The sequence below is a fragment of the Trichechus manatus genome, unplaced genomic scaffold, assembly GCF_000243295.1.
Source record: "Trichechus manatus latirostris isolate Lorelei unplaced genomic scaffold, TriManLat1.0 scaffold00044, whole genome shotgun sequence".
Lineage (NCBI taxonomy): Eukaryota > Metazoa > Chordata > Mammalia > Sirenia > Trichechidae > Trichechus > Trichechus manatus.
Window position 1 is genome coordinate 14,592,267 of NW_004443980.1, and position 27,055 is coordinate 14,619,321.

The 27,055-nt window shown below is 46.6% G+C and overlaps 1 protein-coding gene across 4 annotated transcripts; it reads right to left on the reverse strand.

Annotated features, from left to right (window-relative positions):
• Positions 1-12,354: 12,354 nt before the first annotated feature.
• On the reverse strand, positions 12,355-26,727 carry RGCC (regulator of cell cycle). Of its 4 annotated transcripts, XM_023731625.1 has the most exons (6): positions 26,288-26,721; positions 25,578-26,211; positions 24,854-25,039; positions 17,177-17,284; positions 14,556-14,618; positions 12,355-13,300 (listed from the first exon to the last, which is right to left on the reverse strand). In XM_023731625.1, the coding sequence occupies exons 2-6, from the start codon at positions 25,624-25,626 to the stop codon at positions 13,236-13,238; spliced, it is 471 nt and encodes a 156-aa protein (XP_023587393.1). In that variant the 5' UTR covers positions 25,627-26,211; positions 26,288-26,721; the 3' UTR covers positions 12,355-13,235. The 4 variants fall into 4 exon arrangements, with proteins under 4 accessions (XP_023587393.1, XP_023587392.1, XP_023587394.1 ...); XM_023731624.1 differs by having other exon boundaries at positions 25,578-26,721; XM_004376615.2 differs by having other exon boundaries at positions 12,621-13,009; positions 25,578-26,719.
• Between the last annotated feature and the right edge of the window lie 328 nt (positions 26,728-27,055).

The following is a 27,055-nucleotide window of genomic DNA, read 5'->3' on the forward strand; positions in this document are numbered from 1 at the left end:
GTATCTACTTGACTAAGAGGCACACTCTTCACGAGTATCACTTTATGTCCCACAGTCCAGTCCAATCCCTGTCTGAAGAGTTGGCCTTGGAAATTGTTTTAGTTCTGGGCTGATAGAGAATCAAGGGGCCATGCTTTCCGGGGTTCCTCCAGTCCCAGTCATACCATTAAGTCTGCTCTTTTTACTAGCATTTGAGTTCTGCACTCCATCCTTCTACTGCTCCATCAGGGACTCTCTGTTGTGTTCCCTGTCAGGGCGGTCATTGGTGGTAGGCGGGCACCATGTACTTCTTCTGGTCTCAGGCTGATGAAGTCTCTGGTTTATGTGGCCCTTTCTGTCTCTTGGGCTACTACTTTCCTTGTGTCTTGGGTGTTCTTCACTCTCCTTTACTCCAGGTGGTTGGGACCAATTGATGCATCTTAGATGGCCACTTGCAAGCTTTTAAGACCCCAGACGCCAAGGCTATAAATCTTTATGGAAGCAGACTGCTGCATCTTTCTCCCATTCTATACCACACACAACCCAAAAATCTACCTTATGTTTACCATTTACAAGTATTTTCACATATGCTATCTCATTTAGTTCTCTTAATAAGCCTTATCAGTTGTTATGGAGTCAACTCGCACTCATGGCAACCCCATGTGTGTCAGAGTAGAAATATGACTGATTTTTTGGAAGTAGATTGCCAGGCCTTTCTTCTGAGACACCTCTGGGTGGACTCAAACCTCCAGCCTTTCAGTTAGCAGCTGGACGCATTAATGCATTAACCTTTGCACAAATCAAAACACATTTAATGCCAGAAACTGAAGCTAAGAAGGATTAAATAACTTGCCCCAAATCACCCAATTAGAATGTAGCAGAGGTAGGATTTCAATCCAGTTCTCTTAAGTCTAGTCCAGCTATATTCCCATTACAGCAAACTAGTAAGAAAAGGGTAGCTGTAAATGTTCATGCATTATGAAGAATGTAACTAACGTCACTGAACAATTTGTGTAGAAATTGTTGAATGGGAACCTAAACTCCTGTGTCAACCTTCACCAAAAACACAACAAAATATTATTTAAAAAAAGAAAAGGGTAATTGTCCATTTAATATTCTAACCGCAGAACTTTGATATAAGAGTTTGGGCCAAGAGGGTCCAAGAAGCATCCGTTAGCTGCTTCTAACATGAACTTCTTTCAACTCAATTCAGCCAAGCCTCTATCCACCATGTACCAAGCACAAACCAGCCCCTGAGAACTGGGAAACAACGCACCATCCATACCTTCAAACAGCTCATGGTGGAGTGGAGGTGACGGGGTGCAAACCTAATCTTGGCAGAAACACAGCATGAAACAGACGCTACACTACAGATACAAAGTGCAATGTGGCAAAACCAAACGAGGCAGCCACGGTTTCCAGGTGGCATTTACCTCATCCCCCAAATACTTGGTGCTCTTGAGGACCAAGTCCAGTGGCGGCCAGGTTAGCTGTCCACGTGGTTTGACTCCTGAAGAAGATGGTTCTATGCCCTTCTCCAGGCAATTTATTTTCTTCTTTTCTACATAGGCCCTGAACCGAGCCTGGGAAGCCCAAGCGAGCCCTGGTGCTTTATCCCTTTTCTGGAAGTCATGTGTTAACCTCAGCATCATTGATCTTGGTCTCTCTGAGCTTGTCAGGCATCGGCTGGACATTGAGAGAAAACACTGGATTTTACGAAGAGAAGGTAAAGTCCCTGAGATTTCTGACAAGGAGGTCAACCTAAGGACCTTAAGTGACCCTAGGTTGACTAACCCAGATCTTTTCTTGGGGGGAGAGGGCAGCTGGTATGATAGGAACAGCGTGGAGTTAAGCCAGATGACTGGGTTGGTTGGTCCTGTTCCCCACCCTCCACTGGTATGGCCAAAGCCTTAATTTCCTCATCTGTAAACTGCGGGTGCTAACGCCTGCCTCATAAGACTGTTCTGAGAATTCAGTGAGCGCCCTCTGGAAAGCGCCTGGCACATGGGACTGTTATCAATTGGTGTTGAATTCCCGCCATAAGGAGATCTTTCAGAGCATCTCTTTAAAATCTCTGGAGTGGACTCACCTGGTATCACATTCACATAAACATCCCTCTTTACCCGGCCCTCTTTGAAGATGACTTCATGCTCCTTCAATGCTAGACTTGTCTATTTAAATCCCAGAACAGGATGTCTTTGCCTTTGGAAACCATAGTGTGACCTATGAGGCTATCGTACCACCCTGGAAAGGAGCATTATGCGTGACAGTCACCTCATTCCACTGCATAGATGAGATGTAGCTGAAATGGTGACTTTAGGGAGGGCCCAGCCCACGTTCTCATTCTTAGCCCGCCCTGCTGGCTTTGTGTACAGAGGCGCCAGCTCCTGCAGTTCAACCGTCTAAGTGGAGTTCAGTTCATTATAGTAGAATGGCTCAAGTAGAGCAGCACAATGAGGAACAGGCCTAGGAGAAACAGCCAAGGGGCAGGAAAAGCCTTATGGTTGTTGTTAGTGACTCATGGCGACCTTGTGTCCCCGAGGCTGTGACCTTCCGGTAGTAAACCACCAGGCCTGTCACCTGAGGAGCCTCTGGGTGGGTTCAAAGTGCCAACCTTTCAGCTAGTAGTTGAGCACGTAACAGTTTTTGACACCCAAGGACCATTTTACCAGGTCACTCATCCACCCCCTGGAGCCCTGGTGGTGCCATGGTTGAGAGCTCAGCTGCTAACCAAAAGATCAGCAGTTCAAATCCAGCAGCCACTCCTTGGAAACCCTATGGGACAGTTCTGCTCTGTCCTACAGGGTCACTATGAGTTGGAATCGACTTGACAGCAATGGGTTAATCTACCCACTGCCTTCAGAAAGGGTCTTCCCTACATGCTTTCAGGCAAACACTAATCTCTCCTTTAAAAATGAAAATGCCTCAGGAGAAAGCAAACTTCAACCTTCCCACATACTCAGCCCCAGATAACAGCGTGTCCAACTTAGATTCCTCCAGCTGGAGCTTAAGTCTCTTGCTCTGACTCTGGTGATGTGGAAAACAGATGATCTTGAGCCATTCAGTCTTTTGTTCTCCAGACTAATCAACCACAGACTTTGAAATGAAGATTTTGTTTCCTGACTGCTGGCACCTCTTCTCACATCGTCTGTCTTAGTCATCTAGTGCTGCTACAACAGAAACACCACAAGTGGATGGCTTTAACAAACAAATTTATTCTCTCACAGTTTAGGAGGCTAGAAGTCTGAATTCAGAGCGCCAGCTCCAGGGGAGGGCTATCTCTCTCTGTCAGCTCTGGGGGAAGGTCCTTGTCTCTGTTCAGCTTCTATTCCTTGGGGATCATGTGGCATGGCATTTATCTTCCCCCATCTCTACTTTCTTGCTGCTTGCTTCATTTGCTCTTTTAAATCTCAGAGGAGTTTTAAGGCACACGTTACACTAATACTGCCTCATTAACATAAAAAAGAAAACCCAGTTCCCAAATGGAATTATAACCGCAGGTATAGTAGGATTTACAACTCATATTTTGAGGGGGACACAATTCAATCCATAACACCATCTCTGTGTTCCCTGTGTCCTTCTTAGACTGTACAGCCATGTAAAATACAGAAAACAAGTGTCTAAACTCTGAGTATATGGGGGCAGTCAGTGGTGGTTCAGTGGTAAAATTCTTGCCTTCCATGCGAGAGACATGAGTTCAATTCTCACCAATGCACCTCCAGCACAGCTACTGTCTGTTAGTGGAGGGTTGTGTGTTGCTGTGATGCTAACAGGTTTCAGGGGAGCTCTCAGAGTAAGACGGACTAGGGAGAAGGGCCTGTGATCGACTTCTGAAAATCAGCCAACGATGTGCAACAGAGCATAGGGATGGCGCAGGACCAGGCAGTGTTTCCTTCCATTGTGGGTGGGACTGCCATGAGTCGGGACCAACTCAACGGCAGCTAACAAGCCCTGAGTAAAGAAACATAGGTCAGCTGTCTGTCATCATAAGAAAAATAAGTGATTGTCTAGCATGGGGTCTTAAGTATCAGGAGAAAATGCTAGTCTGGCTTTTCTGATCACGATACAGCATCTGGCTCTTTTTCTTCCCAGGGAGGAAAAATGTTTTTGCTTTTAAATACAGGACAACCCAACAGGGACAGCAGCCTGGACCTCAGGATGGTGCTGGATTGAAAAGGCAGAATTCACACTCAGGAAAACGTACGGCTTCAGTATCTCAGAATCACAAGTTACAAACACTTTTGCACAGTCTGGCTGGGCTTGAAAAACGCCACTTAGCAGCCTGCCAAGGAGAAGCAATCTCTTCACTTGCTCAATCAAGATTTATAAAAGCAAAGAAAAAAGGGGAGGAGGGGATCCAGATTTCGTTTTCCCACGTGCCTTGGGACCCACAGGCCGTGGCCCTAACCTACTTCATAACCTTTCTGGGGAACGACTGGCTCTAATCTCAGCACAATAGGCTTTGTCAGACCAAGGTGACCTCCCTCCCAATGTTTTTCCTTCCCTGCATGCTGCCCTGCTCCCTCGCCTCCGGCCTTATGCAACCTCTCTTATCTGTGGCAAGGGCAATTGGTAAGCAAATGTCCTTCTGGACAGAGCTGATCTCTCTATCAGTCTTAGATCACTTGAGATTATGACGGTTAATTATACTTCGGGTTTGTGGAGCTCTTGTTCCCCATGGTGCCTTCACGTCTCTGATTTCACCTTCCTGAAACTCTTGTCTGAGAGATTCAAGTCACTTAATCCCCATCCCTGGCCTCAGTTTTCTTGCCTCTAAAATGAGGAGGCCCAGGTGAATGAGCTTGTTGTGTGTCAGCCCACGGAAACGCAGCCAGTCAGAGGTAGAGTGGGGACAAAGGACCAGAGGCCAGCAACTCTTGTGTCAGGAAGATGTACCTCCACCTCGCCTTCCAGAATGATCTCGAACTCCATTTTGCTTTTAATGTCCTTCTAGTCTGCTCGTCTCTCAGAAAGCTTACTGGGTAACTGGTCCTGTTTCTCAGATTCCTAGCTAGCTGCCCGAGTTACCCCAGGAACTTACTCCCACGACAGTCTGGTTAGCATAGTGAGGGCAGGCCTCACTTAGAACCCTCCTGTCTCTGGCCTTCCATAATGGCGTGGCAACGCTCTGCTGCTCCCTTCCCCACCCAGGGCTCTCAGAGCCTCCTTCCTGCAGCTCCGGGCCTCACACTCAAGACGCCCTTGACAAGTGAGGGGTCACGCTCTGGTCCTGCCCCTCCCAGACCTGTTCTTGGCTGGGTGGGGGCTTCCGTTGGCTCAGAATCTACAACCAAGCCCTGACTCTTCTGGTTCCAGAACAAGCTTTGGCCCTGGGCCTAGGACAACAGGTCACGGGCCTCCTGGAATCACGTGGGAATGGGCCCTTCCCATGTGATGCATGAAACCCTGATTACAAACATAAACCTGTTTTGTAATGTTGACAAGCAAGGGCAAGCCTGCGGGAGGGAGGGTGTGTGCCGAGGGCCGGTCCAGTCTCTCTGGAGGCGACTCCGTGCTGTTACTAGCAGGACAGTCTGTTGAGCAACTCCACACTAGATCCTCTGAGGCCTCTACCTTCTCCTACAGGTCTTCCAAATCAGGGCCCAGATCCTTGTCTCTTGTTCCTTCTGTCCAACTCACAACACTCACACACACACACACACACACACATACACGCACTGTGCACGCACACACACATACACATGTGTGCGTGCACACACACAGTGTTCTAACACAGTGTTCTGTCCACGCTGAGGCTCAGAAGATTCTGCTAACTTTAGAATCCTAGGACAAGGTATTAAGATTGTGGCAGGAACAGGGGTCAGCCTAGCATCCAGACTCCTCCCTGGAGTGACTAGGGCGTCAAGCTCTTTCCCCCTTCTGCCAGTCAGGGAGCCTAAAGTTCCACCATTAGAGATTCATCGCTTTTGGCCTCAACGGTCTCTCAGTGTTCAGAGGCCTCCTCTTCCCAATATATTATCAGTATCTGGGGAAGGTGCTGTTATGGGCACCCAGTCCCATTCTTGACCCTGGATCAATTTCCCAGATGCTTTGGGAGGCTAGGAGCAAGGCCCTGAAGAAGGGGAAGCAGAAAAGACCTGCATGAGGAGGGTGACCCAGCGAGGTGACACAGCAAATGAACACCTCGCAGACACTCTGTCATGCCCAGCCTCATCTACTCAATGGATGTTGACTAAGCACATACTATATGCCAGGCACCATGCTGGACACTGGGCATACAGTGACAAGAAAATTAGAGATAGTTCCTGCCCTTGTGGGGCATATGGTCCAGTTGCAGAGGGTAGGAAGGCAGTAACCAAAATAAATCACACTAACGAACATGTCACCGAAAACCAAGATGAGACATTTAATTACAGAAAGGAACAGGGTTCTACAAGAACATAACACCAAAGAACCCAACCTAGACCGAGCGTCAGGAAAGGCTTTCTGAGAAAGTGGCACTTGAGCTAATGCTAAAGGAGAAGTAGAAGTAGCTAGAAAAATAGAGCAGAGAAGGCATTCCAGGCAGAGGAAATAGTGTGTGCAAAGGCCCTGTGGTGGGAAGGAGCCCCTTAACACTGCCATTAGGGACAATCATTTTCCTTAACCTTCAGTCAACTTTGCACTTGAAGGAAAATGTTCCCTTCTAAAAATGTGTTTCCCTTTCCCTTTCCCCTTCCACTTACCCCTGCACTTAAATCAGTACTGAGCGACACAAAGCAGGTGAGTTGTGTGAGACAAAGCCTTAAAAAAACAAAACTTGCAGACAGCAGCTATGACGGCCATTTCCTGCTTGGTGCTTCTGACCACAAACCTTCTCTTCCAAATAAACTAACACAGGAAAACATTTTGGAGAATGGTGTGGCAGAAACACATACTGAAAAATCAAGAAAAATCCTACCCGCTTTTCAGAGAAGAGCTGCAAGTCTGAGGAAGGGGCTGGAGCCCACCAAACGAGGCCCTGCTGGGGCTGGAGAGACCCCGAGGACGTGTAATCCCACTCCCACATGTTACCTGGAGGAATCTGAGGCTCAGAGACAGCAAGGGACCAGTAAATGGCAGGGCTGGGGCTTGAAGCCTGTCTCCGGGCCCTTTGTCCACGTTCTCTCCTGCCTCGCCCTGTCTGATCCCATCAGACCAAATCTGCCAGCTTTCATCTATCAGACGAGGAACAATGGGCTTGGAACTGCCCTTTGCAACCACTGTGGATGAAGTTTAATTTTTCATTGGGTACAGGAGCCTGGAGTTCTTGTGATAAAAGGAGGAGTGCCAGACACTTTATATACAATGTATTTGACCTTCACAATGGCCCTGGGAGACAAGGACTTACATTTCTGTTTACAAATGAGCAAACAGAGCCTCTGAGAGGTTAAGGAACCTGTCCAGCATCACCCAGCTACTAAGTGGCAGAGCTGGGATTTAAACCTGGTCTACCTTGAAAGTCCATTCTTTCTCCCTTTTTCCTCCAGCCCATACCCAGAGGGATATTTCTGTGGAGAAGCCTCCCCAGAGTCCCCAGCCTCTGCTGATTGTCAATAGACATCATTACCCACTGCACCTTAGCTCAGACATGCCTTCTTGCACCTGGGGACAAGCATAGAGTGTTGCACTCTGCCCACCTGTCATAATTCTCTGGAAAGAGGTGTCCATTGGCTCCTCTGCCCCACCCTGTAGGCTGGTGGTGTATAAACATTTGGGCTGGCACTAACTTTTGGGTGTTTATCGTGTTTTTTGTTTTGTTTAGCTTCAGCTGTTTCTACAAAAAGTTAGAACTGGGAATTCCCAAATTCAAAAACATACTATTCATAGCCTACCAAATTTGCATGCACAGCTTCCAATCTTGCTGCATTCCAGAAAAGCCACTGGCTGACACTCTCCAGATAACACTCGAGCTATTTGCAAAGGCCTCCCTCTTGGCTTTCAGGTCTTGGAGGAGGTAAAGTGCAGGAGATCCCACTGGAGTGAGATGCCCTACGGTGGCATTTCCCAAAGCCTGTTCCAAGAAACGCTCATATGATGTGGATTGCTGGAAGGTTTTCTACCAAAATAAAGGGAAGGAGGGGACCAGGTTTCTTGGCTGCAGTATTTCTCAAAGCCTTCATCATGCTACAACAGAGATGGCTGGTTATCCTCCAATGCTCGTTTCCTTTGTCTTTCTTTAATAGTAAACCCACTGCTGTCGAGTCAATTCCGACTCATAGCAACCCTATAGGACAGAGTAGGACTGCTCCATAGCATTTCCAAGGAGCGGGTGGTGGATTTGAACCGCCAACCTTTTTGGTTAGCAGCTGAGCTCTTAACCACTGTGCCACCAGGGCTCCTTCTTTAATAATAGAACTCTCAAATTTTACCTGAGCACATATATGACCACCTAGAGACCTTTTTTTCCCAGCTGGGAATGGCTATCTAAGATCTGAACAAGGGGATATGAGCAGAAGTGATTAGTGGTGTCTCTTCTAGTCATGCTATTGAAAGAAATAAGCCTCAAGCTAAAAATGAGCTAATAAAACTTGCAGGATACAAGATCAATATATAGAAATCAATTGTATTTCTGTATACTAGCAATGAATTCAAAAATGAAATTAAGAGAACCATTTCACTTAAAATACACACACACACACACACACACCCATTGCTGTCGAGTGGATTCCGACTCACTTAAAACTGCATCGATAAAAATAAAATACTTAGGAACAAATTTACCAAAGTAAGTGAAAGATTAGTACACTGAAAACTATAGAACTTCATTGAAAGAAATTAAAGGCAACCTAAATATATGGAAAGACATCTGATGTTCATGGACTGGAAGGAAGACTTAATGTTGTTAAAATGGCAATACTCCCCAAATTGATCTATAGATGGAGCACAATGCCTATCAAAATCCCAGCTGCCTTTTTGCAGAAATTTGCAAGCTGATCCTAAAATTCATATGGAAATGCAAGGGATGCAGAATAGTCAAAACAAGCTTGAAAAAGAACAAAGTAAAAGGACTCCCACTCCCTGCTTCCAAAACTTACTACAAAGCTATAGTGACCAAGACTGAGGTAGTCACACAAGGTAGACATGTAGATCAGTAGAAGGAAATTGAGAGTCCAAAAATAAATGTCTGTATTTGTGGGCAATTGATTTTTGACAAGGGTGCCAAGACAATTCAATGGCGGAAAAAACAGTTTTTTCAACAGCTGGTGCTGGAATAACTGCATAAGCATTCCAGTAAAAAGAATGAAGTTGGGCCCCTACCTCAGATACAAAAATTAACTCAAAATAGATTAAAGACCTAAATGTAAGAGCTAAAATTATAAAACTCTTAAAAGAAAACTTAGGTGTAAATCTTGGTTGATCCTGGTGCACCTGTAAATCTAGGTGCCTTGGATCAAACAATGGTTTCTTAGATACAACACCAAAAGCACAAGCAACAAAATAGATAAATTGAACTTTATCAAAATTTGAAACTTTGTGCTCCAAAGACACTACCAAAAAAATGGAAAGACAACCTACGAATGGGAGAAAATATTTGCAAATCAATATATCTGATAAGAATGTAGTATCCAGAATATATAAAGAACTATTACAACTCAAAATAAAAATATAAATAACCCAGTTAAAAATGTGCAAAGAATTGAATAGACATTTCTCCAAAGAAGACGTACAAATGGCCAATAAGCACAGGAGAAGATGCTCAACATCATTAGTCACTAGGGAAATGCAAGTCAAAACCACAAAAAGCTATCACTTCAAACCCACAAGGATAGCTAAGATCAAAAAGACAGACAGTAACAGGTGTTGGGTAAAGATGTGGACGGATCGAACTCTCATACATTGTTGGTGGAAATTTAAAATGGCGCAGCTGCTTTGGAAACAGTTTGGCAGTTCCTCAAAAAGTTAAACATAGAGTTACCATATAAACCAGCAACTCCACTCCTAATTCCCAAGAGAACTGAAAACATATCCACACAAAAACCTGTACATGAATGTTCATAGCAGCATTAATCATAATAGCCAAAAAATGGGAACAACTAAAAGTCCACCAACCGATGAATGGGATAAACAAAATGTAGTGTATGTATGCAATGGAATATTATCAAGTCATAAAAAGAATGAATTACTGATTCATGCTACAACAACCTGAAGAACCTAGGAAACATTAGGGTAAGTGTATGAAGCCAGTCACAAAAGACCACACGTTGTATAATTCCATTAATGTGTAACTCCCAGAACAGGTAAATCCATAGAAACACAAAGTAGATTAGCGGTCGTCAGAGACCGAGGGGAGGGAGGAACGGGGAGTGACTGCTAACTGTTACAGGGTTTCTTTTTGGGGTGATGGAAATGTTCTGGAATTAGTAGCGGTGATGGTTGTACAACTCTGTGAATATACTAAAACCACAAAAAATATTTTAAAAGGGTAAATTGTATGGTGTATGAATTACACCTCAATAAAAAAAGAAAAAGAAAAAATATTTGGGTTCAACCAGAAACTTAGAAGAAAAAAAGTAAAGAAAAGCCAATTTAGTTCCCTTAAACCCTAAAACCCAGGTCAAACATAGTAAATCAGCTTTTGACAATACAAATAAAATTATCATGTATTTATTTTTTGCATTTATGTCCTTTAGGAATGTAAGGAATGTCATTTTTAGGTAAGTTTTTCTGGTTATGAAAATAATACATGGTTATTTTAAAGGGGTTTTTCAAAATAGAAAAGCATAGATAGGAAAATTATGAACTTTCCTGCCGTCAGGCACCCTGTTGCTGTTGTGAGTTGCCATACAGTCTATTCCGACTCACGGTGACCCCACGTGTGCAGCGTAGAACTGCTACACAGGGTTTCCAAGGTTGTGACCTTTCAGAAGCAGATCACCAGGCCTGTCTTCCGAGGCACCTCTGGGTGGATTTGAACCAATAACCTTTCGGCTAGTAGGTGAGCACTTAACTGTTTGCGCTACCCAGGGGCTTCTTCGCACCTCTCTATTCCCCAAAAAAGGCAGGTGGGGGCGTAGCATACTGGTTTCTCTGTGCAAAGCCACCACCCTCTGGCTCCACTGACTGCATTAGCATCAAAGTCAGCACGGTCAGACTTTCCTTTGCTCACAGATCTTATAAAGCACCAGCATTTTTTTTCCTATACAAAAATTTATACATACATTGTTATGTGACTCTAATTGCTCTCCCCATACTGTGATAGCACACTCCTCCTTTCCACCCCTGATTCCCCATGTCCGTTCAACCAGTTCCTCACCCTCTCTGCCTTCCCATCTCACCTCTGGACAGAAGCTGCCCGATTAGTCTCTTGTATCTACTTGAGCTAAGAGGCACACTCCTCACGAGTATCACTTTATGTCCCACAATCCAGTCCAATCTCTGTCTTAAGAGTTGGTCTTGGAAATTGTTTTAGTTCTTGGCTGATAGAGAATGCAGGGGCCATGCTCTCCAGGGTTCCTCCAGTCTCAGTCAGACCACTGAGTTTAGTCTTTTTACTAGAATTTGAGTTCTGCACCCCAACTTTCTCCTGCTCCGTCAGGGACTCTCTGTTGTGTTCCCTGTCAGGGCGGTTATTGGTGGTAGGCGGGCACCATGTAGTTCTTCTGGTCTCAGGCTGATGCAGTCTCTGGTTTATGTGGCCCGTTCTGTCTCTTGGGCTACTACTTTCCTTGTGTCTTTGGTGTTCTTCATTCTCCTTTACTCCAGGTGGTTGGGACCAATTGATGCATCTTAGATGGCTGCTTGCAGGCTTTTAATACCCCAGATGCCACTCACCAGAGTAGGAGGCAGAACATTTTCTTAATAAGCTTTGTTATGTCAATTGACCTAGATGTCCCCTGAAAGCATGGTCCCCAGACCCCTACCCCTGCTACTCTGTCCCTCAAAGTGTTTGATTGTATTCAGGAAAGTTCTTAGCTTTGGTTTAGTCCAGTTGAAGCAGCAGCATTTTTAAGTCCTCCAGCTGCCCCAACTTTCCCTCACATTTTAAGTCCCAGATTTTGAGAGCAACTGCTATTTCCCTTAATTCAAGGGAAGAGTTCATGGCACCTGAAAAGGTACCAAGATATAAATAGGAGGACGGAGATAGAAAAGAAACCTAACTTCCACCAAAATCGTAATCTCAAATTCATATGTCCCATTAACCATATACCAGCATTTTCCTGAAGCACCAAAAGAGCTTCAAAGTAATGCTTTGTTAAGTTTGTTGTTGTCTGCCATCAAGTCAGCCTTGACTCATGGTGACCCAATATACAATGGGGTCCTGTACCATCCCCATGATCCGTTGTGGATTGGACTGTTGTGATCCATAGGGTTTTCACTGGCTGGTTTTCTAAAGTAGATTGCCAGGCCTTTCTTCCTAGTCCATCTTAAGCTCCACTGAAACCTGTTCAGTATCATAGCAACACATGAGCCTCCATTGACAGGTGATGGCTGCACACAAGGCACATTGGCTGGGAATCGAACCTGGGTCTCCTGTATGGAAAGTGAGAATTCTACCACTAAACCATGAACGCTCCCTTGTTATCTAGTGCAATTAGGCAGCACACAGAGTCCTTGCTAGGAGCCAAAAGGTATGTTACTTCCATTAGAATATTATTTGAATGTAAATGTGTATATTGAAAGAGAAAGAAAAAAAATGAAGCTTACAAAAACCTGGACTCCAGTTCAAATTTTATTTGTATACAAAAATATATTATAATGAGAGAAGCTTATTACTGTTTCCAACTATATATAATTAATTACAAATATTTTCATAAAAGCACTTTAAATTACAGGAAAGCCATATTTTAAGAGAAAATACGATATTAGCATGGGTCATGTCTTCAAAAACGCTGCAAGCGGGTAAACAAAGTCAGTTTCACTGTCTAAATTGCCCAGAGATGAGCCCAAGGGCAGGTGGGTCTGAGACGGCTGGTGGTAGGAAAGTGAGCCTCATCTCTGTCCCTTCTGGAGGCAGATCCTCATAGCTGATTTGACCAGGTCCTTAGAGCTTTCTGAAGCTTCTCCCTTATAAGAAAAAGGACCCAAAACTTTTCCTTGTTTCACATACCTGTAAATGAAGGATAAGGAAGATTATCCATTCACAAAAGATTACAAATCCTATGCTTAACCAGATCACATCATCTCAGATGTGCATCAAAGCACCAAATTTAATGGCAGGCTTCCCACATAATGGATGTCTGATCAACTGGCATGACTGGGCAGCCATCTGCAATTTCCATGAAGTAGGCAAGCTCGTTACGTGGGCCTAGCACAAACTGTGCTACAACAAACTGTCAAAACAAGCCTTCGTCTTCTGATGTAGGGATGGTGCGGCATGTAAGAAAACAGGCAATAAAATCTGCAAGAAAACAGAGATGGGCTTTCTACCTCATATTTGGATCTGCCTGAAACAGTGTTAAGAACAGGGTTACTGGTATCTATTCATTTATTTATTTTTTACAGAGTTATTTTTAAACGACCAGATCTAGTTTTTTTAGATTTTGCCCAGCTATATAGCAGACCATAGCATAGCATAAAACACTTCTAGAGAAAACCAACAGTTCCACTGAAAAATTAAGGGTTGGGACAAAATTCTCCAGGCCCACTCTGTGAGTGAACGAGGCTCCTTTCCCCCCTCACCATCACTGCCACCCCCACCCCACCCCCACCCACACTGCACACACACAATTAGTACAGCTGTGGGAACTTCCATTCTGGAAGTTGGAGTTGGTGCTTCTGGCTCTTGCAATCTTGTCCTTGTCCTACAAAATGGGATCTGTAGATGGATTCTCAAGGTTCCTTCTTCTAAACTAGACTACATTCCCCTACTGCCGTTATGATCTGATGTCTTCAGTTTCCCAGGTAATGTTTTTGGTCACACAACATGGGGCAACTTTGCTGTAACTCCCAAATGGGAAACAAGGTATTGAGTACTTAATCCAGGTCATTTAGTAACTGTGTAAGTCGTTGGTTAAAGGGTTTCCCCTAGTCAACTCCTTATTTTGGGACCCATCTTTCTAGAACACACACACAAAAAAACCAACCCCGTTGCTGCTGAGTCGATTCCAACTAATGGTGACCCTACAGGACAGAGTAGAACTGCCCCATAGGGTTTCCAAAGAGCGGCTGGTAGATTTGAACGGCCGACCTTTTGGTTGGCAGCTGAACACTTAACCACTGTGTCACCAGGGCTCTTTCTAGGACACAGCCCCTGATATAACCTGGGAAAACTACCCTAGTCCATGGGATGGAATCCTCTGGTGTGTTAGGGTAACGTTTGTGTGGTCAATCAGCTGATTTCTTCTCTGAAAAGCCTTGTAGGCCATCATAATGGTAAAGCCCCAGTCTCGCTCTCACTACTACTTTTCTCTCCATTTCTCAAACAAAACACCATTGTTTGCTGGTAGCCTGTTCTCACTGTTTGGAAAGGCACATGGGCTACTTTAATGAAAACTTATCTTCAGAATTTCTTTGAGCCACTAGGGTAGTGTTTCTGAACCAAAGAAGCCTTATGATGGAACGTCCTGCCCCAGGCAAACTTGTAAACATTATAGCATTTTATCAGAGCTGTCAGTTAGTTTTGTTTAATTTTTTAATACCAGGCATGTACTCACTTGCCAATGTTCTGTCAAGATGAGCAATAAAGTCTTCTAATTCTTTTGTGTCTCCTAGTTTGGCTGTAAAACAAGAGAAGGAGTTCAGTTTCCCATATCAAAGACAGCTAATGATTCCCGAGGCCGAAGTGCCCCTCTGCAGACACATACTGCATTTTTCAGGATTGTGCAAACCCGTTTTGCATCTTTCTATCTTCGGAGACTCTACGAAGGGTGTCCTGTACCAACCCTAAGGGTCTGCTCCAAAATTCAATATTGTTATTAGCTGCTGTCAAGTCAGCCCCCAACTCATAACAGTCCCACGCACAACAGAACAAAATGCTGCCTGGTCCTGTGCCACCCTCATGATCAATTGCGGATTGGATCGTTGTAGGGTTTTCATTGGCTGATTTTTTCCAATAGATTGCCAGGCCTTTCTTCCTAGTCTTCTTAGTCTGGAAGCTCCTCTGAAACCTGTTCAGCATCACAGTAACACACAAGCCTCCACTGACAGATAGGTGGTGGCTGTGCATGAGGTGCATTGGCCAGGAATCAAACCCAGGTTTCCGGCATGGGAGGCAAGAATTCTACCACTGATCCACCAATCTGCCAATATTTAGTTACAGTAAACTCAGAAACCTGAAGACTAGCCTGAACGTTTCTTTCTTGGTTTTTGGTTCAATCCTACCCCACCCCCATCAACTGCAAGAAGAATCTCCCCTCACTGCCTTCAAAGTTGGGGAGGAGGGGAAGTGAGGGGAGATAAAGAGTTTGCTTTTTTGACTGTGTAGGATTTTCGTTATTCCGTAAGCATGGATGGCACTGTGCGGAACGGACACCCAGATTCTGTAATCGTTGTCACACTTCCTTTCTGACGCATCCTTGTCTTGTGCAATCTCTCCAGGGTAACGCCACCGCCCTCACAATCCCTCCAGTATGAACTGGGTGAAGAGCCACTGTTCCTTGGCAAATGGTCCAGGGAAGGCGAATCCCTCTCCGGGTATAACATGAGGCTTCTGCGCCCAGGACAGCCTTACCCTATCCAGGTGCCAGCACACGGTAACATGTCCTTATTCTGATTTTATTCTCTTCATATACTGAGATATATACTTTTTCTGTACACTCCATCATTTGTGCGTTCTCTGAAATGCATTCGCCCATTGCTGGCAAGTCAGTTCTGACTCACAGCAACCCTATAGGACAGAGTAGTACTGCCCCCATAGGGTTTCCAAGGCTGTAATCTTTAAGGAAGCAGACTGCCACATCTTTCTCCTGCAGAGTGGCTGGTGGGTTTGAGCCGCCAACCTTTCGGTTACCAGCTGAGTGCTTTAACCACTTCATCACCAGTGCTCCTTCTGAAATGCATTACTGGCTGTTTTTATTAATTTACCCCTGCTCGCTACAAGTGGCTCATTGTTCTTAGCTTTTAAAGTCAATTTGCCACTAGGGCTTTTCTTACCTTCTTTAATTTCTACCTCTTGAGGATCAGGTAGCAAATCTGGACACGTTTTAAGCTGCTTTCTCGACTGCCCTGTCTCTCTGAATTCAACAGACCCATTATGGACTGAGGACTGGATAGTGGCAGAGTCCCCGGTGGCTGCTAACGCTGCTGTGCTGAGGACAGAATGTGAAAATGTCTCTTTTGAAAAAGAGGGACATTCTGCCTGAATGCCAGAGGAAGAAAAGTTGATGGAGTCGTCTTTTTTTTTTTTTAAACTATGCTCCATTTTTATTGCATTCTGCTCTTATCTTCAGCAAGTGTAACTTTTCTTAAGAAAAAAAAATCCTTTTGTTTTCAAAAGGGCACTTGTCCAATGTAATAGAACATTCAGCTCTCTAGCTGGAGACACTCTACTAGTTCCAAAGAATAAGCAACTTCTCATGCGTCTTTAAAAAATTTTACGTCTATAAATACCACAGTGGAGACAGGCTATTTTGAATCATGTTAAATCATTTCTTGTCTAATAAGAAAGATCCCATTTAATTGCTAAGTTGGTGATATGAAAACATGGATTAAACGGTTAATGCAATAAAGGGAATCCTACCCTTCTACAAAGTCTAACTGCTGGGTATTAAATTCTAGAACCAACCAGCCTGGGAAGAGACACACAAGAAGCACTACCCTATGACACATGGTCTTGATTACGCCACACGGGACAGAACCAAGTCTAGAGTCAACCGGTTTTCTTTCTCTCTGTGAAGTAGAGTTTTCTGCCCTGAGTTAGCTGATTTAATGCCACATGGATCAAAATCCTGAGAAATAACAGATTCCGCTTTATCCTACACTATACTAAGATATTCCAGTTGCTGTCGAGTCTATTCCAACTCATGGCGACCCTGTGTGTGTCAGGGTAGAATTGTGTTCCATAGGGTTTTCAAGACTGATTTTTCCGAAGTAGATCGTCAGGCCTTTCATCAGAGGAGCCTCTGGGTGGACTCGAACTGTCAACTTTCCGGTTAGTAACCGAGTGGGTTAAGCATTTAGCATCACCCAGGAACTCCTGGTACTAAAATACTAGTCTTATCTATTTGTTTTACACATTTGGGAAAGATTGGTTCGGGATAAGGGAGAAGAGAGAAGGGATTGAGAAGGCAAGGGGAATCAAAAAGCCAAAGAGCCTACACTGCACTAGTGAACTCACCTTTCTGGGGAGCGACAGGGGGAGAGAGCAGGGCTGGGGCAGAGTCTGTGGGAGAATTCAGTTTCTCATCACTGAAGCTGAAGCTGTTCCTATAGAGTGAATCTGCACCTTTCGGGAAAGAAAACGTACTCATTAGAAACGGTTTTCAGTCTACAGTCTATTGATAAACAACAGTTCATCTCCAAAAGAAGCAAACATTGTAAATCTATAGCAAAGGAAACAGGTTGATTACCAGATTTTATATTTATGCCCCAAAATGATTTGAGGCAGGGGAGTGAGTGTGTGTGTGTGTGTGTGTGTGTGTGTGTGTGTGTGTGTGTGTGTGTATGTATGCGTGCATGTGTTGTGTGTGTATGTATGCGTGCATGTGTGTCAGTGTGTGGATCTCCAACCAGGCACACTAAAGGCCCCTGGTCCCTAAAACCAGCAGGGCCTGCTAGGATCATCGTGACCAGACCAGCCTCCTCTGCCAACACACGGGAGCCCACAGAGCAGGTAAACTAATGCTTGGCTGATTGGGATTGGTTTGGAATCTTAGATGTAAGGACTCATCTTTCATGAAAAGTGTCCCTTCTGCCCTCTGAACTCCCCAAAATATAAATACGAAGTTGGATCCCATGACTTAATCCTCCCTGCCTGCTCAAGGGAATCTTTGTCATGGTTTTTCCAACACACTGAACCCTAAGCCTATAGCCTCAGGAGAGCCAGAGGGCCAAAGATTAGTATTTCTTATCCTGGGGGTTCAGTGTATTATAGACACTTGAAGTGGTTTTGTGGCTCCCCCCATTTTCACACCGCTGAAGACCAGAGCAATAGCAAGGGAAGTTTCCAGAAGCAGGACAGGGTTGAGAGTTAAGAGAACCAGTCAGCTACTGGGTACTCGGGTGCCATTGAGCAAGTCAATCAGTGGCTTCATCAGCTTAAATAACCTTTAAAGTCCCTCCCAGCTCTGAAGTTCTGGGATTCTATTTCTCTAAGGCCTGTCACAGGCGTGGGGCCCACCCACCAGCTGTGCATCTGTGACACAGAAAAGAGCAGCTGCCTGAGCGCACCGACTCAGAGGGCTCAAAGGCAGAGCAGGCAGCAGAAGCAGGATGTGGCTACTGAGGTGCTGAGGAACAGCCTTCCTGGTGAAGACAAAACACAATGCCAGCCAAGCTACACAGAGATGAGTGCCGGAAAGGCTCTTCAGGTGAGAAAGGACAGCTGCATAATGTGGGCCTAACCCAGCCCCCACTCCTTTTTGGGGTTCTCTCACTATAATTCAATTACCTCCAGCTCAGGCGGAGGCAAAAAAAGTCTTCTTTGGTCCTCTTAACCCAAAATGAACTTGACTAAATTACAAAAGATAGGCACAATTTAAAAAATACTAGGGTTTCTTGAGAAGCAGAAGTTTCTGGTCCCAAGAGAATGCAGCTTCAGCCCTACCAGGCTGCTACAAGTTCTCAGATACCTCACCTGGCGTTCTTTCCCCCCACCTTCTCCTGACCAGGTGGCCTCCTCAGCTGCCATCTGGTCTTCCCTTCCTACTGGCCCATCTCCTCCACTTTCCAAACATGCCCAGAAGACCCTTCCTTGCTGGCCAACCCTCACAATCCTCTCTTCCTTCAGAGGTCCAGCCCAGGTCACCTAAAAGGACACAAGTCTACGATCATTTTTCATTTGATGATGAAAACCTACTGAGATCCAAAACTCTGAGCCAAAACTCCAAACACTCATCCTTTGAAAAGACCTCTGTGAGTAACTAAACTTGAGAAACACCAAAGGCCTTTGGTTCCCTAAAACCAGCAGGGCATGCTAGGATCATCGTGGCCAGACCAGCCTCCTCTGCCAACACGAAGGAGCCCAGAGAGCAGCTAAACTAATGCTTGGCTGATTGGGGTTGGTTTGGGATCACCTTTCATGAAAAATTTCCCTTTGCCTTCTGAACTCTCCCAAATGCAAGTACCAAGCTGGATTCCATGACCTAATCCTCCCTGCCTGCACAAGGGAGTCTTTGTCATGGTTTTCCCGCTATATTCCCTCTTGGAGATTCCCATTGTGTATTCTCACTTTAATGTCCCTGAGGTCTGACAATAAAGAAGCCAGTTTAGCCCTATGTCCCAAGTTTACTTAACCATGGGATACTTTTTTTTTTTTTTGGTGTGGCACCCTGCTAATATTTCTCAGGACACTTGTACTCTGTGGCACTCAATTTGGGAAACCCTTCTGGTTGGTTTAACAGCTGAGCCCACCTCTAGAGCAGGCTGGATTTTCTCAGGGGACAGCCTTTCCCAGCATACAGGAAGTGGTCATGTCCACTGCAGACCTACAGTGGAGCATGACTGTCACCATGCACTAGCCACAAGTGCCATTACTCTAACCTGGGAAACGTGTTGGGATAAGATGATGTCAGACTCAGGGGCAGGAAAGTCACATGGGGTACTAGAGAGGCAGGCCCTGTGCTCAGAAGGAAGGAATACAAGACCCTTGTAATATTATCCTTGGCTCTGAAGGACACCCAAGGGCATCACCCCCATCCCTGGTACACAGGGTGCCAGGCCCAGAGACTTGGCACGGATCACAGTGACCACGCCTCAGGTCTCTATCTGCCAGAAGCAGCCTGTCCTTAAAAGCCGGTATCACACCACACCTCACTTCAAGCCCACCCCACCCTGCACCACAGGTTCCTCCCATGACTTTGGTTCATCTCTATCCTGCCTGCACTCCCCAGAGGTTTTATGTCTACATCTACTCATCCTTCGGGAGACAAACCAAAAAAAAAAGTCACAATTGGTTTTCCTCAGGGTCAAGTGGACCAAAAGCTATTACACTTTTTCAGGAAAACCTCAAGGGAACTCAGGTGGTTTGGGGACACACTGTAGAGAATGAGCCATAGTACCAGGACATTGACACGGCTTACTCTTCCTTGTTAGAGCCTGGTCTGTATGCTAAATACCTTTCTGATCCAAGCACTTGCCTCAAACTCAGAAAATGTATAGATAAAATGGTAAATTCAGTTGCAAACTATTAAATGATCAGAAGTTGCCTCCTCTGCTAATGAACTCAGGCTACTCCCACAACGAGAGGGAGGAAGAGGAAAAAAATACTAGTTACAACATCTATATATAAACACACACATGCACACAGAGGAAGGTTAACATGGCATATGTTCACTCCCCGACCCCAACCACACACACCCACATTCACACACTGGCTTGTTGCCACACCTTGACCCCTTTTTTCCATGGGGTCCAGCACACAATCTGGGCCAAATCGACTGCAGGCTCCAAAATTTCCAACCCCAAGAGGACATCCCCAGTCCTTGAGCCAAAGCTGCCCACAGTTCAATTCCGCCCTTTGGCAATGTTCTACACATGCCATTCTTGCTAACGACAAAGTTAAAGACAGCCACCTGAAGAGCCCCAAAGCGACCTGGGCCCAGCAGAAGCCGCCACTGTAGCAAGGATACGTATCATAAGAGGCCACGTGAAAGCTCGGTGACCCTGTGCACGCCATTCACCTCTGAGCCTCAGTTTCTTCTTTGGCAAAAGGATAATAATAGCTCAGGTGCCGGTGTCTGGTACCTATGATTTTAATTATTTTATTGTAAAACTCCTAGCAAAATGGAGAACTGAACGCCCAGGAGAGGATGTGCCATCACAGAGAACAAAAAGAAGCAAGATTCTGGGTCCTGGCTTTCTTCTCTACTTCAGATAGAGGCAAATTCTTTAAGAGAAGTTTATCAGCAGAACCTCCCAAGAACAAGCCACCAACATAGACCTCAGAAGTGCCCCAAGCGCTACACCTCTTTACCCTTTACCTGATAAAATTTCATTCCACAGACTTATATGAAGCACTTACAATAAACAAGATGTCATGCTAGGTACTGGTAGATTAAAAGCTCCCCAAACCTGACTTCCTGTTCTTTTTACTCCCCTGAACTCTGTTCCTTGCAAAATAACAGCCAGTGAGTCTGATAAGATGACAAGGTGACACTGGCCGATAGCATACTAACGTATTGCCCTCCTCGGGTATTGGGTCCTGCTATTGAGAGGGGCTTACAGGATTCATAAACGTGATGATTTGGGAAACCTTGGCAGGTGATAAGGCTGGATATTTTAGGGCCTTACAACATCTCCTTCAATCAGCTCTGAAGCCTCACCTCACAAGCATCTCAAAGCCTCATTAGAAACGTCTTTGTTAAAGTCAAATTAGTGTACCAGGACAGAAACCTCGAACTCAGAGACCAAGTTATCTAAGATACCATCAGAAGAAACGTAAGCATATTAAATATACATTCATCTAGCTTGTGGAGCATCAGCAGAGCTTGAGAAACTCAGCTGCAAAAACAGCAGCTTGTTTAAAAAGTAGGTGTGCTATTTTAGTTTAGGGGGTGGGGAGAAAGGTAATGTAGGGTTAGTACTGACACGGGCTACTCCAGTGGGAAGAAAAACCACAGACAGTAAACCTTGCCCAGAGCTCCTGTAAATATAGAACCCCACACATCCAAGGCAAGCAAACTATAGTAATTAACTGAGAAAAAGAAAGCCTTGGGGCTGTTTCCCTCTTGCCACAAGGAATTGGGGAGGGGGGCTCTCTTCCTCAAAATATAACTGCTGACAGCCCCACTCAAAGTGGGATAGAATAAGAGATTCCCACTTCTGTTTCACCACGGCTGCCCCAGCTGTCCTTCTGGGACTGCTCAGTCCCTCCGGATGCCTTGCCAGGCATCTATTAGAGCGAGACTTGTCACCCACTTGGAATTCCAGAGCATCCTCAGGGCTCCTAACTGGCCTCAGTCTCCCACGGCTTGAACAAGTTCGGGTTCTATTCTCAGTGGCTCCTAGCCCAGACTAGCCACGGGGATACAAGCCATCATGCTGGCCCCCAGGAAACAGCCTTCACTGACCCTGCCAGATGACCACCTCCACCCTGAGGAGACACCATCCAAACACAACCACCACTGGTAAACAGACACATGGTCTGGGTCTAATGGGACTTCAGTCTATTTCTGAGGACCTGGTTCCTGTCCCAGCCGTCAACTTCTGGTGATGGAGCAAGGTCTTAGAGAGGGGGCCTGTGAGGTTGCACTACCTTATCAGAAAAATGGAGCTAACAGTGCCTACCTCCTGGGTTATTGTAGAGATCATACAACACATTCAAAGCATAACAAAGAGATCAGCAATAGCAAGAGCTAATAATAATAATAGCGATAATGGTAGGGGCTTGGTAAAAGTGAGCTGCTGAATTATCATTATCCTGGTGTGTCTTCCTTTTGGGGAGCTAAATTCAATGGTATCTACCTGCCTTCCACAGAATAGCATTAAACAGACAAATGAGTATAACAAATGTCTGTGCTTAATTCTTGGCAGCAATTAAGGTACACATTATGCTTACTTAAGAAATTACTATTTAGATACAGCTCTTGCAAAGACTATTTCTAACTAGCCTTGTGGGGGGCAAACAACACATTTATAGCAAAGAGTAATGTCATCTCGGAGTCCCTGGGTGGTGCAAACAACTAACATGCTCTGCTACTAACTAACTGGGTAGAGGTTTGAGTCCACCCAGAGGCGCCTCAGAAGAAAGGCCTGGTAATCCACTTCTGAAAACCCGATGGAGCACAGTTCTACTCTGACATACATGGGGATGCCATGAGTTGGAGTCAAGTCTATGGCAGCTGGTTTGGTTTTCCATGTCACCTGAGCCTTCTTTATACCTTGACCAGCCCTCTCCCTATTACTTCTGTAACCACCAAACCAAGATGTAGTTTAAAGTTAACAGTTAACAAAACCAGAAAGCAAAATACAAGCACATACCCTGGGAAGAACTACAAAAAACTATTGCAAACATCTCCCCTCAAACTGTTAAGAATGTGTTTCTAGTGTCTTCTCTTTGAGGACACTGAAAAAAGGATCTCAGATCTGAACTCCCACCCAAATGAAGTTGCCATCACCCATGAATGCGCAAACTCATGCTGCATTCTGGCTGAAGGTGGCTGTGGCTTAGAAAGAAGCTTGTTCTTTGCAACTGAGCAGCACAGGACAGACTGCCCCGGCTTTCTTTCCTGTGTGGAAGAGAATCTGTATTTTATGAATAACTTGTTCCACGCCCCAGTAGAAGGAAACATTTTAAGTTTGGCCGCAGATACTGAGACAAATTTTAAAAACTGTAAGACTTCCCTTTGAAAGCAAACTGAAAAAGTAAATTAGTGTTAAGGATTTAATAAGTGGTCTGGTTGTTAACAACCAAGCCCCAAAATTCAAAACAGAAAATGAACAGCAATGATTCCATTCCCTTTCACCTCAAAAGCTGCAATTCAGTCTAATCCTTGGGCAGAGCTGCCAAAGATACTCAAATTTCTGACTCAGACTCTGAGTAGGGTGGCAAGTGCCCTTTACCCCTTTTCAGAAGTCTAGGAACAAGAAAGAGCTCCAGATTTCAGAAGAGAGAATCGCAAGAAACCAGTTAACCGGATGCCATCAAATAAACTCCAACCCACAGGGACCCCACACAGGTCAGAAGAGAACTGTGCTCCATAGAGTTTTCAATGGCTGATTTTTTGGAAGTGGATCACCAGGCCTTTCTTCCAAGTTGCCTCTGGATGGACCTGAACTTCCAACCTGTCAATTAGCAACCAAGCACTTGGACCATTTGCACCACCCAAGGATACTTCCAGAGGCAAGGGCAGCACAGGAGGGACATTCATACTTGGAACCCATCTAGGGATTAAAGTCTCAAGAATAACCCAGAAGAGCTTAACATGCTCTTTAAAAAAATAGTATAAGTAATCCAGGACTTGAAAAGCAACGACCACGTGATATTGAAAAGTCACCAGTTTTGCTGTTTGACACCCTAACAGGTATATATCCATAATCCTTACAGGAAATTTGAGTTCCTGGACAATTATGTCTCTTTTCTTTCAAGGCTGTTTAGGACAGAGACTTGGCGCTTGTCTTAATTATGAGAAAGGTCCCCAGCAGGCCACTCCCCTCTCCACCCATCTGCTCTCAGGCTCCCTTCCAGCCTGGGTAGGGGTTAAAGCCAGTAGTCCTGGTGGTGGGCCTCCCTGAGGGGAGAAGGGCACCCTCTAAAATACTTGAATTAACAGCACGAGGAATCCTTTCCAAACTGCATGCAGTGGGGCAGCAAGTCTGAGAGCTCAGGGCCAGAAGAAAGTGCAAGAAGCTATTTCAAAAATCCCAAGAACAGCAGTTTACAAAACCTTTTCTGGTTTCACAAATGTCTGGGTATTGTGCCCTCCATGGCGCCGCTCCCTCCCCCTCCTCCCCCCAATTCCTGTGGCACTTACTCCACATCCCCTGATAAGTTATTGCTGAAAAGCTGAGAGGAGAGGAGGAAAGAAAAGGAGACTGTGGATGGCCTGGCTTGGGTCCCCAAGAGTCCTGTCTGGCTGTAGGGGGACAAGCTGCTTAAACCCTCAGGCCTGACACCTGCAGGAGGCAGGTAGACCAACTTACCCTCCTAGAGCCTTCCCGTGACTACCCTCAGGGCCCGGCCAGCGCTGGGACTACAACCCTGGGTATTCAAGTCGTGGATACTGCGCTGAGCCTTAGAGCCTACTCCGCTGGGCCCCACCCCTCCGTCTTCAGATAAGGAAACTGAGGCCGGAGGCCCGAGGGCTCCTTAGTGGGGTGGGAATCCGAGCACCATCTGCACAGGGCCCGCACTTACTCTCGGAGTCGCTGAAGCCGCTGCTGTCGCTGACGCTGGCGCTGCTGCGCCGCTTCATGCGCTCCAGGTGCTCCTCGTAGTGAAAGTGGCGCTCGTGGAAGGGAGACGCGAAGTCAGCCAGCACTGCGTCAAACTCGCACAGCGCGTCAGACAGGTCCGCGGCGGCCGCTGAGTCCAAGGCCGGGGCTGGGGGCGGAGATGATAGGCTCAGGTGAAGGGAAGCGAAAGGGCAGCCACCATTCCTCAGGACAACTAACTTTCATTATGCGTTGGCCAAGAAACAGCCACGCCGCAGCTGCCTATTATTTTTTCATCTCAACCACTCCGTGAAGTGCGTTCTATTATCATACCCATTCTACAGATAAGAAAGCTGAGCCTAGTGAAGTTGCCGCCCAAAGGTCACCCAGGTAACACAGCCAAACGCTTTTCCACGCGCTTCGGGTACGTGTCCCCACGCTAACTCCCCTGGGGGCGCGTGCGAACCGGGGGCGGTGGGCAGACTGAGTCAGGGTGCGCCCGTTACGTGTCGGGGTGAGGGCCCCAGCCTAGTCTCGTTGGGCTGGAGGGGGACTGAACTTGCCAGCGCGGGGCCGCCCGGATTCAGGGTCCTGATGGTGAGAATGGGGGGGGTAAAGGGACGAATCGGGCTCCCTCTTCTCTCGTCGCACGACGCCCCTCACCTGTGAAGCCGGGGCTTTCGGAGCCCTCAGGCTCCCGCACTCACCTGCGGCCGCGGCGGCCGCGGGGCTGCCCTGCGCGGCGGGCGGCTTCATGGGGCGGCTCGGCCTGGCGCGCGTGGCGGACGGTCCTGCAAGGTGCCGACCGGGGCCGGCGGCCGCTCGGGCTGAAGCTGGGCTGCTCGGCGCTCGCCCTTCCTCTCGCGCTCCGCTCCGTCCGCGTCCTGCGTCCCCGCGCCGAGCGCAGCTGGATCCCGGCGCCGCTGCTTCACCAGCCTGCCACCCGCCGGCCCCGCGGTCTTATACACGCGGCGCCGCGGGCGGGGGCGGGGGCGGGACCGCAGGAGTCGGGGAGGCCCCTGTCCCGAGGCCCCGCCCCCGCCACGCGCCTGCCGAGGAAATGCAGTGACAAAGAGTCGCCAAAGCCAGGTTACAGCCCCAAATATTTACTCTCCACTTTCTCCGCCCTGCCCTGACAACCCGACCCACGGCAGTGTCCTGGCCGCAGTTAGGGGCCACCAGAGCGCCTAAGAGTTTACGGTTCGGCTCCCGCTGCGCGGCTTACCGCTGTGCGCGCTTAACCTCCGCGAGCCTTCGTTTTTTCATCTGTGAAATGGACGCGGAAATTGTTGAGCCTCCTGGAGTTACTGCGAGAAATAAAGCAGCCGGCGCCGTGGAAGGCTGACGTCGGAGACGTGAAGGGACTGTCATCGGTGTCTCCCGTGCGTCCCCCCATCTCCATTTACCCCAGACTTACAGGCTTGTGGGAGCGCAGAGTAGAGAGGGTGGGGCACAGAGGTAGAGGGAGAGAACTCTATGGAATCCACAGGTTTAGGAATCTTAAGTGCTCCCACCCCGAACGCAAGGGCCTGAACTGAATCCTGGGCGTTCCTGCCACTCCTGTTTATAAGTGGAAGAAATTGCTGTGTAGACACAGCGCGTTGAACTCGCGCGTCGCAGTGTCCACACTGCCCAGCCGCCTGGCGCTGCTGCCCTGTGGCCATGAATAACTCCCCTCCGCTGAGCCAGACGAACGCCCTAGCCCTAACCACATGTGGTTATTTACATTTAAAACAATTAAACTTGAATAAAATTTGAAAGTTAAAAATCCAGTCCTTCAGTGACACTAGCCACATTTCAAGTACTCAATAGCCATCGTCGCAGAAAGTTATATGGGACAGTGCCACGAGGGTCTGTGACCCGCAGACTGGCCTCAGAGCGTGAGGAAATCGAGGCGCCGAGAGATGAAGTCTCTTGAGTTGCGTAGTGATGGAAAGGCCGGTTGGCTTGGTTTTCGTACCACTCTGGGCTTCACCACAGCCTCCCTCCCCTCCGCAGTGTGACGCCTTGACGACGTGTGAGTTGGAGAACAGCAGACCGGAGCAGCAGGCTGTTGAAGCAACGGGGCGAGGCGCCTGCATCTTTCATTTTCTCTCTTCACCCCCCTACCCCACGCCTTTAAATTCTTTTTCTCTCTCTCTGCCTCCATCATTCTCCTCAGCTTGCTCGTGGCCCCCACAGGTAT

What these genes read in the sequence shown, in the direction of transcription:
- RGCC (XM_023731625.1), bottom strand. Translation starts at nt 25,626, where the DNA reads ATGAAGCCGCCCGCCGCGCAGGGCAGCCCCGCGGCCGCCGCGGCCGCA. An exon ending in CGGCTTCAGCGACTCCGAGA is followed by an intron (nt 17,285 to 24,853) that starts GTAAGTGCGGGC and finishes CTTTCCCGAAAG; the next exon opens with GTGCAGATTCACTCTATAGG. An exon ending in CCCTGTCGCTCCCCAGAAAG is followed by an intron (nt 14,619 to 17,176) that starts GTGAGTTCACTA and finishes CTTGTTTTACAG; the next exon opens with CCAAACTAGGAGACACAAAA.